The 20,359-nt window shown below is 44.2% G+C and overlaps 1 protein-coding gene across 1 annotated transcript in view; it reads right to left on the reverse strand.

The window, feature by feature from the left end:
* Positions 1-20,359, reverse strand: part of AUH (AU RNA binding methylglutaconyl-CoA hydratase) — a 337,001-nt gene that overhangs the window by 169,597 nt on the left and 147,045 nt on the right. The window contains exon 5 of the mRNA XM_075340685.1: positions 15,412-15,504. Coding sequence (XP_075196800.1) covers positions 15,412-15,504 — 93 coding nt within the window. The remainder of the gene's footprint in view (positions 1-15,411; positions 15,505-20,359) is intronic.

Genomic DNA, 20,359 nt, shown 5'->3' on the forward strand with positions numbered 1-20,359 from the left:
TCTGAGCATGCAAGGTTGCTAAGACGGATCAGTCACCGGAATCCCTCAATTGATGGACTCCGATGTCCATAGACTTCCATTATAACAAACGATAGATGCCAATGGAACCGTCGCTGTCCGTTTTTCTGCAGCACACAAAAAACATTACATTCTGCGTTGCTGCCGTCCAACGGTCAGTCATTCCACGACTGATCCGTCGCACAACGGATGCAACGCAAGGCCATGAGTCGCAATCTGTCGTTAATACAAGTATAAGGAAAAAAACTGAATCCTGCGAATTATTTTGCAGGTTTCAGGTTTTTTCTCAAAGCGACGGATTGTGACTGGGGGAAAAATACGGAAGTGTGAAAGCAGCCGAAGCCGCACTCACCATATATAATGAAAATGGATATCTCTATTAAAGATACATACAGGCAATACGGGAGCTAGCAGGGTACGACCAGACTACCAGGTGTTAGAAATAGTGATGAGCGAACTCAGAATTGATCCCAGTCTGGAATTGATCCCGGATATCTGGCCGTATGCTGGTTCCAATTTAATTCTATGGGGGCCAGAATCCGGTGCTTAAAGATGGTGGTAAAAGGGATAGGGGGATTGGAGCAAGCACGCTATACTTAACTAGTCTTCGGCACGGCTGTAGCTGCTCTCACAGCCGCTCACGTTTCTTCAGGGGCCGCTTATTATTGCTCATCCATATTCACTGCTTCACCCACCGTCAGTCCCCGCATCTATGATTGGTTGCAGTCAGACGCGCCCCCAGCCTAAGTGACCAAGTGTCAGACTGCAACCAATCACAGACCCTGTCCGCGGGTCCCTATCGTGGTGTAAAACTAAATAAAAAAAAATTGGCAGGGTCCCCCCATATTATGATACCCAGCACAGATAAAGCATACGGCTACGTCAAAATTCTCATTTCTGAGGTAAAGTCTGTATTCAGATTGATGAGATTCTATGATGACGGGAGGAGGGAGGATCTACAGGCAGAGGGAGGATGTAGAGGCAAATGGAGGAGGTAGAGGCTGAGGGAGGAGCTAGAGTCAGAACTGCGCCCCCTTCTACCTCTCAACAGCTGCCATCTCCTATCTCAGTAATAGGCAAGTCTTCAGTAAATACAGATTTTACCTCAGAATTGAGAATTCTGATAATGACAGATCAATTCTGGCAGAGAAAGAAGCAAATTTCTATGATAAGATATATTACAAAGTTACTTATTTTCATCTGTATTATTGATTTATGAAATAAAAATTAGAATGATAGCTACTCTTTAATTACTGCAAATTGATTGCAAATTTTAAACATTGTCAGATCTCAATGTTTTGTTCACAAAGTGCATTATACATGAGACAGGTGAACAGGTCAATTATTTCTTGTTATCACCTTGTGCCATGAGGACTATACCTGTATTCAACGCAGACAGAACATTGTTTTTTATCATTTTGGTAATTTTATCTACTTATCACTGCCCCTTCCTCTCCTCTATATGTACATCTCTCCCTTTAATTTCCCGTCTTGCACCCTTCTTTTCTTCATTATATTTCATTGGTTTTTATTTACTTTGACTTTTTAAATAATTTTTTCACATGTTGGCTACTTAAAAGTGTTTTCCTATATTTTACAAAGCTAAGCCAAGAGTAGGAAATGGTTGTAAGTAACCATTATTACCAAAAGAGCCCACCCTGTGGTCTCTCTCCCTCTAGCCCTACCACGTGCTATACATCAGTTACACGACCACAGCTGAATACATACAATTGTTGCCAATAGCTTTGTCACACAGAGATTTTTACAAACTTCGCCTACTGTCATGGCGGCTTCGTGTTCTGTTCAGACTATAGATTCTGACACTCTGCCCGATAACTTCTCTGATGTCGGTGGTCAATGCAAACAGACTCCTATGTAGACCTTCAGGGTGGTGAAGCATATTCAGGCTAGCAAGAGTTAGGCGGGCTTTGCACACTACGACATCGCAGGTGCGCTCAAAGTGACGCACATCCGGCGTCGCAGTCGATATCGTAGTGTGCAAATCCTTTTTGATACGATAAACGAGCGCAAAAGCGTTGTTATCGTATCATCGGTGTAGGGTCCGACATTTCCATAATGCCAGTGCAGCGACGGTATGATATTGTTTCTCGTTCCTGCGGCCGCACACATCGCTGTGTATGAAGCCGCAGGAGCGAGGAACATCTCCTACCTGCGCCCCGGCTGCAAGGAAGGAGGTGGGCGGGATGTTTACATCCTGCTCATCTCCGCCCCTGCGCTGCTATTGGCTGCCTGCCGTGTGACGTCGCTGTGACGCCGCACGACCCGCCCCCTTAGGAAGGAGGTGGATCGCCGGCCAAAGCAACGTCGCGGGGCAGGTGAGTGCATGTGAAGCTAGCGTAGAGATAATGTTCGCTACGCCAGCAATCACAAGATATCGCTGCTGCGACGGGGGCGGGGACTCTCGCCCTCAACATCGCAGCATCGGCTTGTGATGTCGCAGCGTGCAAAGTACCCCTTAATCTCTGCTGAAAGGATTATTAGTCCCCTTTAATCACATGCTGAGGGGAAGTCAATCACATCTGCTCCTCTCCTATATATGCTGGCTGGATCCTTTGACCTATGTCAGCTATAGTTTATCTTAACTGCTTTGGTGAGGTGACCCAGACTATCTGGTGATTGTTATACTTGTTGCTAAGTGTGGTTTTGGAGTTAACCCTTATTGCCATTTTGCTGTTACGTTCCTGCTCTTGCTTTACTCCTGAGTGTCTCTTTGTCTATTCTTGTGTGTGTCCAGTGTGTCAGAGTTTTGTTTTTTCCTTGCCTGTCTATCTGTTTTCCATCACACTCCTGCCCCGTCCTTCCCTGATGGGAGGGTGTTTATCAGAGTGGTACTGGTCGGGAGCACAACCAGAAATGAGACTCAGGCATCTCCACCATAAGTAGTAACGCAGAGGTAAGGGATAACCTAGGGTCTCTTAGAATGAGGGACAGCATAGGAGCCCCTGTCCCTCTGTATCCTAAAGGTCCAGTCACACTAAGCAACTTACCAGCGATCCCAACAACGATAGGGATCGCTGGTAAGTTGCTAGGAAGTTGCTGGTGAGATGTCACACTGCAACGCTCCAGCGATCCCACCAGCAACCTGACCTGGCAGGGATCGCTGGAGCGTGGCTACACGAGTTGCTGGTGAGCTCACCAGCAACCAGTGACCAGCCCCCAGCGCCGCATGGAAGATGCTGCGCTTGGTAACTAAGGTAAATATCGGGTAATCAACCCGATATTTACCTTGGTTACCAGCTCACGCAGCTACACGTGCAGAGAGCAGGGAGCAGCGCACACTGAGCGCTGGCTCCCTGCTCTCCTAGTACAGCACACATCGGGTTAATTACCCGATGTGTGCTGCAGCTAAATGTGCACAGAGCAGGGAGCAGCGCACACCGCTTAGCGCTGGCTCCCTGCTCTCCTAGTACAGCACACATCGGGTTAATTACCCGATGTGTGCTGCAGCTAAATGTGCACAGAGCAGGGAGCAGCGCACACCGCTTAGCGCTGGCTCCCTGCTCTCCTAGTACAGCACACATCGGGTTAATTACCCGATGTGTGCTGCAGCTAAATGTGCACAGAGCAGGGAGCAGCGCACACCGCTTAGCGCTGGCTCCCTGCTCTCCTAGTACAGCACACATCGGGTTAATTACCCGATGTGTGCTGCAGCTAAATGTGCACAGAGCAGGGAGCAGCGCACACCGCTTAGCGCTGGCTCCCTGCTCTCCTAGTACAGCACACATCGGGTTAATTACCCGATGTGTGCTGCAGCTAAATGTGCACAGAGCAGGGAGCAGCGCACACCGCTTAGCGCTGGCTCCCTGCTCTCCTAGTACAGCACACATCGGGTTAATTACCCGATGTGTGCTGCAGCTAAATGTGCACAGAGCAGGGAGCAGCGCACACCGCTTAGCGCTGGCTCCCTGCTCTCCTAGTACAGCACACATCGGGTTAATTACCCGATGTGTGCTGCAGCTAAATGTGCACAGAGCAGGGAGCAGCGCACACCGCTTAGCGCTGGCTCCCTGCTCTCCTAGTACAGCACACATCGGGTTAATTACCCGATGTGTGCTGCAGCTAAATGTGCACAGAGCAGGGAGCAGCGCACACCGCTTAGCGCTGGCTCCCTGCTCTCCTAGTACAGCACACATCGGGTTAATTACCCGATGTGTGCTGCAGCTAAATGTGCACAGAGCAGGGAGCAGCGCACAATGCTTAGCGCTGGCTCCCTGCTCTCCTAGTACAGCATACATCGGGTTAATTACCCGATGTGTATTGCAGCTAAATGTGCACAGAGCAGGGAGCAGCGCACAATGCTTAGCGCTGGCTCCTTGCTTTCCTAGCTACAGCACACATCGGGTTAATTAACCCGATGTGTCCTGCAGCTAAATGTGCACAAAGCAGGAGCCGGCACTGACAGTGAGAGTGGGGGAGGCTGGTAACAAAGGTAAATATCGGGTAACCAAGGACAGGGCTTCTTGGTTACCCGATATTTACATTGGTTACCAGCCACCACAGAAGCCGGCTCCTGCTGCCTGCACATTTAGTTGTTGCTGTCTCGCTGTCACACACAGCGATCTGTGCTTCACAGCAGGAGAGCAACAACTAAAAAATGGCCCAGGACATTCAGCAACAACCAACGACCTCACAGCAGGGGCCAAGTTGTTGCTGGATGTCACACACAGCAACATCGCTAGCAACGTCACAAAAGTTGTTCGTTAGCAGCGATGTTGCTAGCGATGTTGCTTAGTGTGACGGGGCCTTAATAGTCACCTTGGTTTTCACAAAGTTTGCTGCTTCAGTGTTTGTTTTTAATTAAAGTTTTTTATTGAAGTTTTTACATCAAAAGATCACAACATACATACACACCAAAAGAAAACACAGAACAAAATGTCCCAACATTCAGTTATATATCAATTGAACAGAGAGACAAGATAATTACATTCCGCTTTATAATAATAGCAGAGCTTTCCTATCCTACTTCTACTCTAACTAGAGAACGCCACTAATCCTGAGGTAAATACCTCCAAACTATAAAACTCGTATCTTAACAGCTCAGTCCTAGTCGAAACCCAGCCAATTCTCTGGACACCAACCCTGATTTGTCTATCCATGCCGCCCACATATCCAATTAATGGTTATCCCTGAGTACGACGGGCGATCCAAAAGTAATGATAATCGGTTATTTCTATTGCACACAGAAATTAAAATAAAATGTTTTCTTCTCTCTTAGGTACCCACTAGTCCAGGAAAAAAAAAATCACTTAAATAGGCCACGATTCCCGGGAGCTACATTCATTTGAATATGAACTGCCGAGGAGTGAACATCAAAATGGAAAAAAACGAGCTCAGAGCTGTAATCAAATACCTCTGCTTGAAAAAAATGACTACCAAAGACATACACAGCGACTTGGTGGAAACATTGGGGACTCTTCTCCTCCATATTCCACAGTTGCACGCTGGGCCAAGGAATTTAAGCTGGGAAGAACATCAACGGAAGATGAACATCGTGAAGGACGCCCATCCACGTCCCTCAATGAAGAAAACGTGAAAAAAGTTGAAGTTGTATTGGCAGATCGAAGGAGTGACTATCAGGCATATAGCTGAGGTCACAGGGATCTCATATGGCAGTATTCAAAGAATCCTTGCAAAAGAATTGCATATGAGAAAGGTCTCCGCGCGTTGGGTGCCAAAAATGTTAACCGACGAGCAAAAGAAGAAACGAGATGACATTTCAATAGCAAATCTCAAAAAGTTCCAAGCAGACAAGGAGAATTTTTTGTCACGTTTTTTGACCATGGACGAGACCTGGATCCACCACTTTGATCCCGAAACTAAACAACAATCGATGACATGGAAACGAGCCGACGAACCGACGCAGAAGAAATTCAAAGTGTCAAGCTCAGCAGGGAAGGTTATGGCGTCCGTTTTTTGGGACGCTGAAGGAATTATTATGGTGGACTATTTGGAGAAGGGAGCCACTATTACGGGCTCCTACTATGCAGAACAAATAAGAAGATTGCAGGAGGCTATCAAGGAGAAAAGGCGCGGCAAACTGTGGGCAGGAGTGCTGTTTCACCAAGATAACGCGCCGGCTCACAAAGCTGCAGTTGCCATGGCAACCATTCAAGAAGCGGGCTTTGAACTGGTGGAACCCCCCCCCCCCTATTCGCCAGATTTAGCCGCCAGTGACTTCTTTCTCTTTCCTCGCCTCAAGGAACACCTCCGGGGCAAGAAATTTGACAACAATAGCAACATGATAACCGCTGTTGGGGATTTTTTTGAGGGTCAAGATCGAGAATTTTTTTCGAAGGGAATTCTAAGTTTAGAAAAGAGATGGACTAAATGTATAGACTTGTTAGGAGACTATGTAGAAAAATACATTTTTTTTTTAATATATTCATTGTGTTTATTATTGATTATCATTACTTTTGGATTGCCCCTCATATATACCCAAAGACTGAATTACTTACATAGCTGCAGGCAATGAGGCAGAGGCATTCACCCCAAAAAACAGAATGTCATCCACATACAAAGTTATTTTGTCTTCCAACAGTGCCCGTCTGAACCCCTCTACACCAACATTGCATTGCATCAGTATCACTAAAAACGCTATCACAAGAGCAAAGAGGAGGGGCCATAACGGGCACCACTGCCTCATCCCCCTCTCCAGAGCAAAAGATTAGAACAGCAGCCAGTTTACGCAATTCTAAGCACGGGGTTGGAGTATAGCAATTGTATACATTGTATAAACTGTCCTCCTATACCAAACTCCTTTGATACTGCCCACAAAAACTCTCACTCCATGCTATCAAAAGCTTTTGCCGCATCCAAAGAACAAATTACCCTGTTGCTGGAATCTGTACCTGCATATTCAGAAACAATCTATGGATATTAGCTGCCTGGCATAAAGCCCAACTGGTCTTCGTGGACAATGGTAGAGAAAACCTTTGCTATTATTTTCACATCATTATTGAGAAGGGATATGGGACGGTATGAATCCAAACTCAAAGGATCCTTATCTTGCTTAGCTATAACCACTATAATAGCCTCCCTCATGGACATTAGTAGAGATGAGTGAACCCATGGAAATTCGGTTTGGCGGGTTCAGCCGGACTTTAGACAGGAGTTTGGCTTAGGACCCGTACAGACCTGAACTCCAATGGAAGTCACTAATTGGGCAGTTCGGATCTCCGCCCACATGCAGCCAGCCATGAACAGATCACTTCCGGTTAAGAGTGGGTGGGTTTTTTTTCCATTTTTTTGCACACTACATCCAATTACACCATTGTTACCCCCAGTGCAAGCTGTTCAAACACTACAAGCAGCATGCACTGGGCCGAGCACAGTGCGAACCCAAGCACAGCGATGCTCGCTCAAGTTGCTTGACAACATCAAGGTCCCAAACTCTGTTTTGTTTTTGTAAAGTTTGTGTTTGGTACAAACGCTGGGTTTGCTCATCTGTAGACATCGGCAGTGAGCACTCGTCTACTACTGCCTAAAACATCAGTAATAGATTGGGCAATAAAATATTCCCATATTTTTTATATATTTCAATTGAAAACCCATCAGATCCCGGGGATTTATGGTCGGCCATGTCTGATACCGCTTTCTCCAATGTTATAATGCCATCTAAAAACACTATATGTTCTTCCGCTATCTTAGGCAGACCAATCCCCTGAACAAACTGTTGCATCTGACTCTGGGTCTTGGTTGTTCTAGATTTATAAGGAGAGATATAAAATAATCTAAACTGTAGTAAGACATTTGGGGTATCATATAATGAGGTCCAATCCCCATCTTTTAGCGCAGCGATATTCGTATTCCCTTGTTGTGCTCTCACTAACAATGCACATGTCCCGCCTTCTCCCCTTTATCAAAATAGAATTTCTGTTGGAATGATCTCTTAACCTTAGCAAGTTCCAAGATATACGCATTGTAGGCATATTGTGCCACCTTCATTTTGAGGAAGTCTGTTTTAGGCCTCTTTCACACGTCCTTGTCTCCGGTACGTGTTTGGTCCTATTCCTCACGTACCGGAGACACGGGCCACGTAGACCCATTAAAATCTATGGGTCTGCGCTCATGTGCGTGTTCTGCCATGGACCCGTGTGTACGTGTGGAGTATACATGTGTCCGTGTGCTCCACACGTCAACATGTCCGTTTTTCTACGGCATCACGGGTGTCACACAGAACGCAAACGGACCACACAGAGGTGTTCCGTGTAACATGCGCTGGAGAAAACACACGTGTTGGAGAAAAAAAGAAAAAAAACTTTACTCACCTTCTCCAGCCCTCCTGTCTCTGCCGCTGCTGTCACTTGATTCTGACCGTCGCTCATTATGCTCATTTAATATTCACTTCACTGCGGCCGGAAGCAGCAGCAGCGGGGAGTCGGCAGGACCGGAGACCGAAGATCAGCACCACGGACAGCGATGCCAGGGACAGGTGAGCAGAAAGTTCCCGTTCTCCGTGTGTTATCACGGAGAACACACGTAGGCCATAAACACGGCTCGCGGAGGGCAAAACGCACCTCTGACACGTCCGTGAAAAACGTGCATGGTTTTTTATGAACGTGTGAAAGAGGCCTTATTCACACTGGGTATATATAACCATTTCGTATCCTGTAGTCTAATTTTGAGAAGTTCTCCAAATTGAACATTTTTCAAATTGACTCTACCAACCGCCTGGATAAGATTCCCCCTGACAGGCCTTCATTGCATCCCACAAAGTATTCCAAGTGACAGATATCGTGTTAAATAAAAAAAATAGTCCTTAATGGCTTGCTCTATTAAAATGCCATACACGATTGCAACTAAAAAGAGTTAAAGCTCCAGAGGTTGGACATGCTTCAGTGTTTTTAAATATTTAATCAATGTTTTATGGTTACTGAATACAATTATAAGCATTTCATAAGTTTTTAAACTTTATTGACAAATACATCAAGTTTATGCAAAGACTCAATATTTACAGCATTGACCCTTATTTTTCAAAATATCTGCAATTGTCAATGAAATGCTGGATATTGGCTTCTGGGCCAAATCCTGACTGATGACAACTTATTCTTGTTTAATCAGTGCTTGAAGTTTATCACTATTTTTGCTTCTGTTTGTCCACGCACTTTTTGAGCATTAACTAGAGACTGTCAATGTGAGAAAAATATGGGGAGATTCCAAGCTACTTTTCCCATATGACATGGTGCTCTATCATTCTGGGAAAAAGCAATGTTAGTATCAAATTGTTCCTGGATCATTGGGAAAAGTTGCTCTTGGTCGATGATTAGATACCATTCTTTATTCATGGCAGTGTTTTTCAGTAAACCTGTGTATCGCCCATACCGGCGTCCCCGTGCTGTCCAGCACCCCTCCCCCAGCGGGGACGTCGGTGCTCTCACCTGCCCTGCGGTGGCTGCCTCATCCCTGGTCCATGATGCCGTCTCCCAGAGCCTTTGTACACCTTACAGGCTTCCTGGTTCTGCCAAAAGGGTGCGCCCGTGACAACGCCCCTTTTCTTAAAGGGCCAGCGCACCCTGACCCAGAAGTTACGTTGCTAGTTCTCAGGTCCCTTTATGCTGCTGCTGTCATTGTGCTGCGTTCTGCTGCTGACAGTTGTCTAAATTTCAGTGCTGTGCCAGTTTGCTTTATCTGCTGCTGCCATTACCATCCGTGCTGGCCAGCTACCATGATACCCGCCACTGCAAGTATCCACGTTGGTCGCTGCTTCCGTATCTATCAATCTATTCATTCATCCCAGATGGATCCACTATACTGCCTGCTGCTGTCGCTACTTCCAGAAACTGTACTGTGTCTGTGACACCAGCTGCTGGGGTATTGCAGATTCCTTGGGGCTGCCCTCTGCCAGCTGCTGACCAGAGCATTTACCTTCTGCAACTTCTGGTGGCAGTTGTGAAGACGGTCCAGTTCACTCCTCCAGGCAAGTGAACGGTACCTTCGGTCCCGTGGACCCACTAATACAGTGCTCGCCCCGCGAGCATAACAACCTGTCTGCTGCCCTTCTTGACACTAGATAAGCCTCCAAAAGCCTTAGCTTCACTGTACGTGCCGATGCGCTGCGACATTCCTGACTGAGCTCTACCAGGATGATGAACCGATCCAGTAGCTGAATCCTCTTTAGGAGATGGCCTTGGTACTTGCTGGACTTTCTTGGGCACCTTGAATCCTTCTTCATAACAATGGAACCCTTTTCTTTTAATGGGGTTTTTGTGATTAAGATAATTTTCATGACAAGAAATAATTTTGCAAATCGTCTGATCATTCTAGCGTTAATGCAAATTTCCACTATATATACTGAAGCAACAAACTTTGTGAAAACAAATTTTGTCCACAACTGTGGATATATAGCTAAAGTAAACAGTCCCAGGCTTCTTCAGGAGAATTACAGAAAATTAATAGGGGAAAGTGGTAGTGTTTGACAGCTTCCCATGAGGGGAAGTTATTAGCTGCAGGTATGTATGGCTAGAAGCGATCAGAATAAGTTGTCACATAAGTTAAAGGGGTTGTCCCTGTTCAGAAAATCCCAGTCCTCCACCTCAGTTTGTTATATAAAGAACAAACAAGCTGTACTTACCCTCCCCAGGCTAACTATCGAGTCTCTGACGCTGCTTCCGGTGTCAGCTAATGGCTGCAGAGCTGATGTCACATTGACAGCGGTTGCAACCAACAACCTAGTTGAGAGGCTGTAAGGTAAGTGAGTTGTTGAGTACATGGGCAGTGACACTAAGATCAAATATTACTTAAAGTGCTATCATTGTGACATTAGTGCTGCAGCCAATAACTGACATCAGGAGTAGTGACGGAAACTCAGCAGTAGACCTGGGGAGGGTGAGTAAGGGGTACTTTGCACGTTGCGACATCGCTAGCCGATTGTAGCGATGTCGAGCGAGATAGTCCCTGCCGCCATCGCACATGCGATATCTTGTGATAGCTGCCGTAGCGAATATTATCGCTTCCTAAGGGGGCGGGTCGTGCGGCGTCACAGCGACGTCACACGGCAGGCAGCCAATAGAAGCGGAGGGGCGGAGATGAGCGGGATGTAAACATCCCGCCCACTTCCTTACTTATCTTATTGCACGCGGGACGCAGGTAAGCAGATGTTACTCGCTCCTGTGGCTTCATAATCCGATAATAGCCGGATGTGCGTCACTTTCGATTTGACCCAGACTATATCGCAGTAGCGATGTCGCAATGTGCAAAGTACCCCTTAGTCTTGGTTTGTTTGTTTTTATAGTCCTCAGACCATGATTTTTGAAAGAAGACATCCCCTTTAAGTGACATATTTATGACCAGTTTCCTTCATGTTGTAGGTATAGTGCATTACGGGTGAGTCTGGTGATGTTGGAAAGCTTGAGAAAAAGTGGTCACATTTAGAGCCCAGCTTTCACATGGTGATGTGCCTGCCCTGCAAGGATTGTTATCTTTTATGATCAATTACCCTGGCCTAAAAGGTTCGCTTACTGTGTATGTGAATCTAGCTGTAGCCCAATAATGCAAACAACCTGCCTAAATAATATAGTGGAAATAATGACACCATTGCATCCCAGCAATACGTGAAAATGACTAACTTTATTTAGGTTCATGATTACAGTCAAGGATAATGCACTTACATCAAAATCACAACAACAGTAAAATGCTAGTATTGCTAATATAAGCACAATGCCACTATATTCACTAGCATTGTTGCCAATTGTAAGGAGAGAAGTGAAAGGATTATGGATGGTGAAGGTTTATTTCTTTCTGTACAGTAGGTTATAAGTTACAACATGTGCTTTATCCACGCTCATCCAGAAAAAGCCACTGAGTGAAACCAGAGGCAGAAGTTTAAGTTGGACCACACCAAACAAAGGAGAACCCTCATCTGTCAGAAGTGTGCCCTCCAGAAAAAAACGCACCTGAAATACTATTGTCACAGCATAAAAAAATGGAGGTAGCTTATCAGTAAAGTTTTACGCCTAAGGCTAAGTTCACATTTCCATTGTTTTGCATCAGTCACATGCGTTGCTTGACGCATGTGACTGATGCGTTGTGCAACGGATGACAACGGTGACAAAGAAAAGAATTTCTTTGTCGGACTTCGTTGTGTGCGGGGGGCGGAGTTCGGGGGCGGAGCTGAGGACGTCAGTGCCGCGGTCTGCGTGGCTGGGGACAGTTGAGTGAGTGAGTGTGTGTGTGTGTATGTATGTATGTAAGTGTGTGTGTGTGTGTCTACATGCGTGTGTACATGCGGAGTGCGGGAGGGGGCGGAGCGCGAGGAGGCGGAGCCAAGCGGGGCCGTGGAGCTGAGGACGTCAATGCCGCGGGGACTGCAGGGTTGGGGACAAGTGAGTGAGTGTGAGTGTGTGTGAGTGTGTGTGTGTGAGTACACAAGCGGAGTGCGGGAGGGGGCGGAGCAGAGTGGTGAAGTGTCGGCCTCCTTGCACACTGTATCCAGGGTAAACATCGGGTATAAGCAAGGCACTTTTTGCTTGGTTACCCGATATTTATCTTGGATACCAGCTTAGCGCGGGCTCCCTGCACCCGTAACCACTGTAAATATCGGGTAACTAACCAAAGCGCATTGCTTGGTTACCCGATGTTTATCCTGGTTATGGGGGCGGGGAGCCAGAGAGCGCATGCGCAGCAAAATCCTACGGATCGCGCTGCTCAAAAAACGTTACATGCTGCGTTGCTCCCGCCCGGCGGTCAGTTAAAAAAACGACTGACCGCGACACAGCGGATGCAACGCAGCATCATCAGTCACAATCCGTCACTAATAGAAGACTATGGGGAAAAACAGGATTCCTGCAAAATATTTTGCAGGATACCGTAATTCCTCAAGGCGACTGATTGTGACTGATGCAAAACAACTGAAGTGTGAACTTAGCCTAACCTGTAAAAATGAAGAGCTGTACTGAATGACGAGTGCTCTATGTGGTATTACTAGTGCATCTCAATAAATTAGAATATCATCAAAAAGTTAATTTATTTCAGTAATTCTATACAGAAAGGGAAACGCACATATTATATTGAATCATTACACACACAGTGATCTAATTTAAGTGTTTATTTCTGTTAATGTTGATGATTATGGCTTACATCCAATGAAAACCTGAAAGTCATTATCTCGGAAAATTAAAATATTATATAAGACCAACTGAAAAAATGATTTTAAAGGGAACCAATCACCAGGATTTTCGTATATAACATAAAGCCAGTGCTATACTGGCACTATCAGGCTGATTCTATACATACCATTAGTGCTCAGCTTGGATGTATAGGTTTTGAAATCCAAGAAAAAACAATTTATAAAATCGTCAGCTTCTTGAGTGACAGCAGCAGAGGATCAGATAATATCTGGGAGGTATTCATACTTATCCCCTCCCCCTGTTAGAAATAGCATAAGTATTATACCATCGATGTAACTTTTCTCTTCCAGGACCTGTAGTGAGGTCATACCCTTGTGACCAGCAGGGGCAGGACCTCAGCCAATAGGAAAATGTTACTTCCTGATTTCAGCTCTGTTGGCTGAGGCCCCGCCACATCTGGTCACATGGGTATGACCTCACGACAGGTCCTGGAAGAGAAAAGTTACATCTATTGAATAATACTTATGCTAATTGTAACAGGGGGAGGGCATAACTAGGAATTCCTGCCCTCAATATTATCTGATCCTCAGCTGCTGTCACTCAAGAAGCTGCCAATTTTATAAACTTTACTTTCTTGGATTTCAAATTCTAAACATCCGAGCTGACCACTAATGTTATGTATAGAATCAGCCTGATAGTGCCACTATAGCACTGGCTTTAGGTTATATACGAAAATCCTGGTGATTGGTTCCATTTAAACTCAGAAATGTTGGCCTACTGAAAAGAATGTACAGTAAATGCACTCAATACTTGGTCGGGGTTCCTTTTGCATGAATTACTGCATCAATGCGGCGTGGCATGGAGGCTATCAGCCTGTGGCAATGCTGAGGTGTTATGGAAGCCCAGGTTGCTTTGATAGCAGCCTTCAACTCGTCTGCATTGTTGGGTCTAGTGTCTTTCATCTTCTTCTAGACAATACACAATATATTCTCAATTGGGTTTAAGTCATGTAAGTTTGCTGGCCAAGCAAGCACAGTGATTTTGTGGTTATTAAACTAGGTATTGGTAATTTTGGCAGTATGGACAGGTACCAAGTCCTACTGGAAAATGAAATTTCCATCTCTAAAAAGCTTGTCCAGAGGATTGCATGAAGTGCTCTAAAATTTCCTGGTAGACAGCTGAGCTGACTTTCGTCTTGATAAAACACAGTGGACCTACAACAGCAGATGACATGGCTCCCCAAACCATCACTGATTGTGGAAACTTCAAGCAGCTTGGATTGTGGCCTCTCCACTCTTCCTCCAGACTCTGGGAACTTGTTTTCCAAATGAGATGCAAAATTTGCTTTCATCTGAAAACAACATCGTGGACCACTGAGCAACAGCCAGTTGTTTTTCTCCTTGGCTCAGGTAAGAAGCTTCTGTCATTGTCTATTGGTCATGAGTGGCTTGACACAAGGAATGCAACAGTTGTAGTCCATGTCCTGAATACGTCTGTGTATGGTGGCTCTTGAAGCACTGACTCCAGCAGCAGTCTACTCCTTGTGAATCTCCCCTAAATTCTTGAATGGCCTTTTCTTAGCAATGCTATCAAGGCTGTGATTATTCAGGTTGCTTGTGCACCTTTTTCTACCACACTTTTTGCTTCCACTATATTTTCCATTAATATACTTGGATACAGCACTCTGTAAGCCATAATCAACAGTAACATAAATAAACACTTGAAACAGATCACTCAGTTTGTAATGACTCTATAAATTTTATATGCGTTCCCCTTTTTGTACTGAATTACTGAAATAAATTTACTTTTTGATGATATTCTAATTTATTGAGATCCACTTGTATATAAAGTTCTGTGCTCCAAGGTAAGGTGTGCAAACCATTTAAAAGACTTGACAATGTTATAACTTAAGGAGAACCTTATTAGTTACATCACTTTCATTTTTGCATAATATCTTTTGTGTTGTCTTATTATTATTTAATGCATTGTGTTCTCTGTGCAAATTAAACCCAAAAGGCAAATCACAGACAGAGGATTTCTCTCGCATTCGGTCAGTTAGAATGTATTCTTGTTCTAGTCTAGACTGGTACTATTAAGTAATCCTTCCCCATCAATGCACACTATTGTAGAGAACTACTAAATCTTCCATGTGCTTGACAGCTGTGTCGTGGCACAAAGATGACATTTAGCTGGTGAACTTATTATGCGTCCTTTAGCTTTGCTCCAAATAACAGCACAGTTCAGAAACAGAAGGAGGAGGAATGTGCCCATTGTGTGTGTCTTGAAGAGTCTGTAGACTAAACCTTACCTGCCACCATGATATCACTAGCTAATGCCATCTCAAGGCCTCCTCCTAAAGCTGCTCCATCCAAGGCCGCAATGGTTGGCATTGGTAAATTAGCTGAAGAGAAAAAATAAAACATGGTTATAAATGTATAAACAACAAATTTCTAACTTATCATTCCTGTAACTCTATGATCTCACGGCAATTGGCTCAGTGCAAATGTAAACAATGTTCATTTAAAACTGGATGTCTTAACCGGCATTCTAATTTCTGTAGGCTTCATAGACATGGCTGCATTGCAGCTCTCATTCGGCCGACAGCCATCTCTCCTCCCATACACAAAAACACCCAGCAGTGGCTAATCTGCCTAGAAAAAAGGATTGGCTGTTTGATTGAAATCACCTGATCCACATCTCCTGTCACCATCTGTCAGGGGAGAGCAGAATGGCCCCCCTACACGAGATGATCAACTAGTTCTGCAGAAATCGGCAAGTGTGCATAACTTTGAGCCAAACGGTATGGGGACTTGGGTATTCTCATTACAAATAAGCTGAGCAGCAGCACTCAATGTCAAGCAGCAGCTGCTAAAGCAAACAAGATTTTAGGGTGTATAAAAAGAGAGATTAGATCCCGTGATCCCAACGTATTGTTACCCCTCTATAAATCACTTGTAAGGCCACATCTGGAATACGGGATCCAGTTTTGGGCTCCACATTTTAAAAAGGACATTCAGAAGTTAGAGTCAGTTCAAAGGCGGGCAACTAGACTATTACAAGGAATGGAAGGCCTCCCATATGATGACAGGTTGAAAAAGTTAGATATGTTTAGCTTAGAAAAAAGACGTCTCAGAGGAGATCTCATTTATATGTATAAATACATGTGTGGTCAATATAAAGGACTGGCACATGACTTATTCCTTCAAAAGACAGTACTAAGGACTAGGGGGCACTCACTGCGAGTGGAAGAAAAGCGATTCCGAAACCTAAATAGGAAAGGGTTCTTTACAGTTAGAGCGGTCAGACTGTGGAATGCCCTACCACAAGAGGTAGTAATGGCAGATACTATAACAGCTTTTAAAAAAGGGCTGGATGATTTCCTCAGTACACAAAACATTGTTGGTTATAAATGACTTAGTGACTAAATGTAGAACTGGTGGAGGAAGGTTGAACTAGATGGACCTAGGTCTTTTTTCAACCTAAGTAACTATGTAACCATGGATGCCCAAGGTCCTGCAATGCTCTGAACATGAGGAAAGTGACATAGTGAATCAGAAGAATTATACTACATTTCTAATTGCAGGTATTTGCTAATATTCTTATTATTATGCCTACTACATATTAGGATAGGCTCTTGGAGATGGGAACAACCCTTTAAGTGTATTTCTCAACTAGAATAACTGTAGTGAATCACATCTAAAACTGTAGTGATGTCATACTCTAAAATTGAAAGGGCCACAAAGTAGCTTTGCAGCACTTGGTTTCTGAGTAAAAAACTGACCAAAGGCATCATCTGCATGGAGGTTGAGGGTTTGTACTTTGCTTCAGTCTCCTTTGGTTTATTTCCATACTCCAAAAACATACCAATACGTTAATTGATTTCTTATTAAATGAACCCTAGTGTGTGTAACATAGAGGTATCAGATTGTGAACCTCATCGGAGTCAATCTCTATTTAGTGATGTGGAATATATTGCTGTTATACTGTATAAAGAGGGTAAAAATTGGTAAATGAATAAATGGTAAATTCTGACATTCCAAACTATAAATTTTTAATCTCAGAACAAATAGCTCAGAATGTTTCAGAGATATTGCTAATAGGATCAATCCATTGGGCTTCTTCTATTTCCTTACTTTTGTGAATGCTACATGGATGAGATAGGCATAAAAGTAGGTATTAGGAGAACCTTTGAGCGGTCTACATCTAGTAATGCTACAATTGCTCAGATGATTTTCACAATGACCTGACTAAATAGTTATGAGACGACGAGAAAAGTTTTAGAGAATAATTATTCTATCTAAAGTTCAATGTGAAAGTTACCCTAGTTTCTTAATTAATGATGTTCTACTTCTAGGCTCCTGATAAACAATATACGGTATATTTTCAACTTAAAAATCATTGTTATGGAGCTAAAATAAAACAGCCCATCTGCCAGTGCATGCCCATCATGCAGACAGATTGTATTCCATCCTTCGTCAACATCCACCCCCACCAAGCAGATGAACCTGAGGGAAAGATGTTGAGAACAGTCATAGCAATGATCTCCACCAGTTCTAACAGTACAGCTAGTTTTATCAGCTGTATAAAAAAAAAAAATAACAGACCCTTCGTGTGAAGTGGTAGGTGACCCGATGGAAGTGACACACACCACAAAGTAGTACACAATTAGCAAAACACCAGTAAATGACTATAGTTTCCAGGCACAAACGCCTAACAACTGCACTAGAAATTGAGGTAGAAATGATCAATATTAACCAAGAGTTCACGAAGAGCTGTCTGGTAATAAGTCAGCTCATGAAAAGTCTGAATTTACGGTCATTCGAATAGTAAAGACAAGGTGAGGGGGTTCAAGTTCCAATGATAACTTGTGTTTTACCATCATCCTCAACAGTTTCCCAATAGAGTGATGTGAACATAGTAGCAGCAGTGTATTCACAAAAGCCATTCAACCTTGTAGGGACAAAACTGTTTGACCTTTTTTTCCCTCCCCCCTCTTGCCAGTCTTAAAGGGAACCTGTCAGCAGAAAGTTTGCAATAAACCTAAAAGATTCCCCTTCTGCAGCTCCTGGAATGCATTCTAGCAAGGTTCCTGTTGTTGCAGAGTGAAAAGCACGGGCACGAGATTATGGGCGGGTACTTGCTGATGACAATCACAGCGCCGCCCATAATCTCACGCCTGCGCAATCACGTCACCACCGGTCACACTGTGCACAGTGCTCAGTCTCACGAGAGTGGTACTGGGCATGCGCGAGACCTCGGGAGCACTGGGTGGCGTCCTCAGTTATGGAAATGAGCGATGGGGGACGGCGTAAAGCGGCAGGAGGGCGACTAACGGACGCAAGAGAACCCGCCCCCGTGTACATAAAAAAAATTAGCATAAAAGGTAAGACTTTATAAAGTCTTTATTTTGGTCTCACAGGGGGCACAATAGCAAGCGGAACCTTTCCAGAATGCAGCCCAGGAGCTGCAGAGGGGGAATCTTTTAGGTTTATCGCAAAATTTCTGCTGACAGGTTTCCTTTAATTTTTAACCTATTTATATAAAGGCTTGTTTTGTTTTTTTTAACAGAGCTAATTGTAATTTTAAATGACACCATTTAGTTTACCATTCATTTTACCATAAAGTCTACTACTGGTTTTTTTTAGAGCTCATTGTGTAGTAATACAAATGACCTGGAAACATGATTCTTCAGTCAGTGCAATTAAAAAGTCATATAGTTGTTTTTTTTTTATAAGGGTGAATAAGATTTGGAAACTTATAACAAAATAAATTGGATTGTGCCACAATTTTCTGAGATCCATAACTTATTTTTTAAAGTTTTACATTGATGGAACTGTGTGAGAGCTTGTTTTTTTGCATGGCAGACTGTTTTATGGAAACAATTTTCAGGTACATAGTGTTTTAATAGCTTTTTGTTGCATTTTTATGGGAGATGCGGTAACCGAAAAATGACAATTCTGGTGTGATTTGTTTCCCTTTTCAGCATGGACCACTGTAGTAAAGCCAGGTAGAACTGAGGCAAATCCTAGCACTGCAGAGTTTGATCACACCTGGCTTGCTTTGACTAAGGTCCAGGGCGTGTCCTCACCTGAGTATATTAGTCTGCTAGAGAGATTGAGCAGAGTGTGTGTGCAGACTCCTGAGGGACCAGACTGTTCACTAGGAACTGAACACAGAGTGGAATAACATCTATTTGGTGCTGGAAGTTGCAGGAGCTCAGGCTGAAGGGGCTACAGAGACTGGTAGAGCTGTACCCATTATTGTGTAAAGTTTGTTCCATGAAAATGGACTTCAATCTGTTCGGTTGAGCCTGCACTGACATATATTTGCCTACTGAATTAACAGTTTATTTGTTATACCTTTGCGTCCAAAAGAGGATATTTTGGTTGTTGAATCCCTGGGAGTTTTATGAAATCAATAAAACTACACGTTTGATCCAAATCACATTGCCTGTGTGAATGCTTCCAAATGCCTACCTGAGACCATGAATCTCAAAAACTGATGTCTGATTTTGTGCCAGAAGTCCTAAAAAGCACAGGTGATTACTACTTAAACACTAAATGTCCAGGGTAAAGGCAGCTACAGCATTGTGAACGTAGTCTGAAAGCATGGAGGAGCTTGTTCAACAACTGGTTCAGCAGCACAAGCAGTGACAGCAGCAGCAGGGGCAGTGGCAGCAGTAGGCCCAACAAGAACCAAACTCCTGACACAGCAGTTACAACAGCAGCAGTAGATTGATCTCTTGGCAGAAACTGTCCAGGTCAGGAAGATGGCATCTCCTGCCAGTCAAAGGTTAAAGTGAGAGGAACAGTACTGGAAGCTTTACATAAAATGACTCAGAAGGACAACATTGCGGCTTTCCTGACTGTCTTTGAGAAGGTGGCAGGCATGGAGAAACTGCCCTTAGAACAATTGGCAGAGATCATAGCTTACTGGGAAACCTCAGAAAGCATACTACGAACTTGCTCTTCAGGATGCCAAGGAATCTGCAAAGCTGAAAGCGGAGATTTTGGAACTTGTGTGTGTAACCCTGGCAGTTAGGGCACAACGGGTGTACCTCTGGTGCTACCACAAGGTCTCCTCGGTTCCAGATGTTCGACCTGTTACAATGATGCAAAAATGGCTGCAGCCTAAGACCTTCTTTTTGGGACATATGGTGGAGTGTGCGGTGGTGGATGGATTTATCCACGCACTACCAATAACTGTGCAAAGCTGGGTTGCCCAGGGAGATACTTAGAATGCAGATGACCTTGACT

The sequence above is a fragment of the Anomaloglossus baeobatrachus genome, chromosome 1 (genome assembly GCF_048569485.1).
Source record: "Anomaloglossus baeobatrachus isolate aAnoBae1 chromosome 1, aAnoBae1.hap1, whole genome shotgun sequence".
Taxonomy (NCBI): domain Eukaryota; kingdom Metazoa; phylum Chordata; class Amphibia; order Anura; family Aromobatidae; genus Anomaloglossus; species Anomaloglossus baeobatrachus.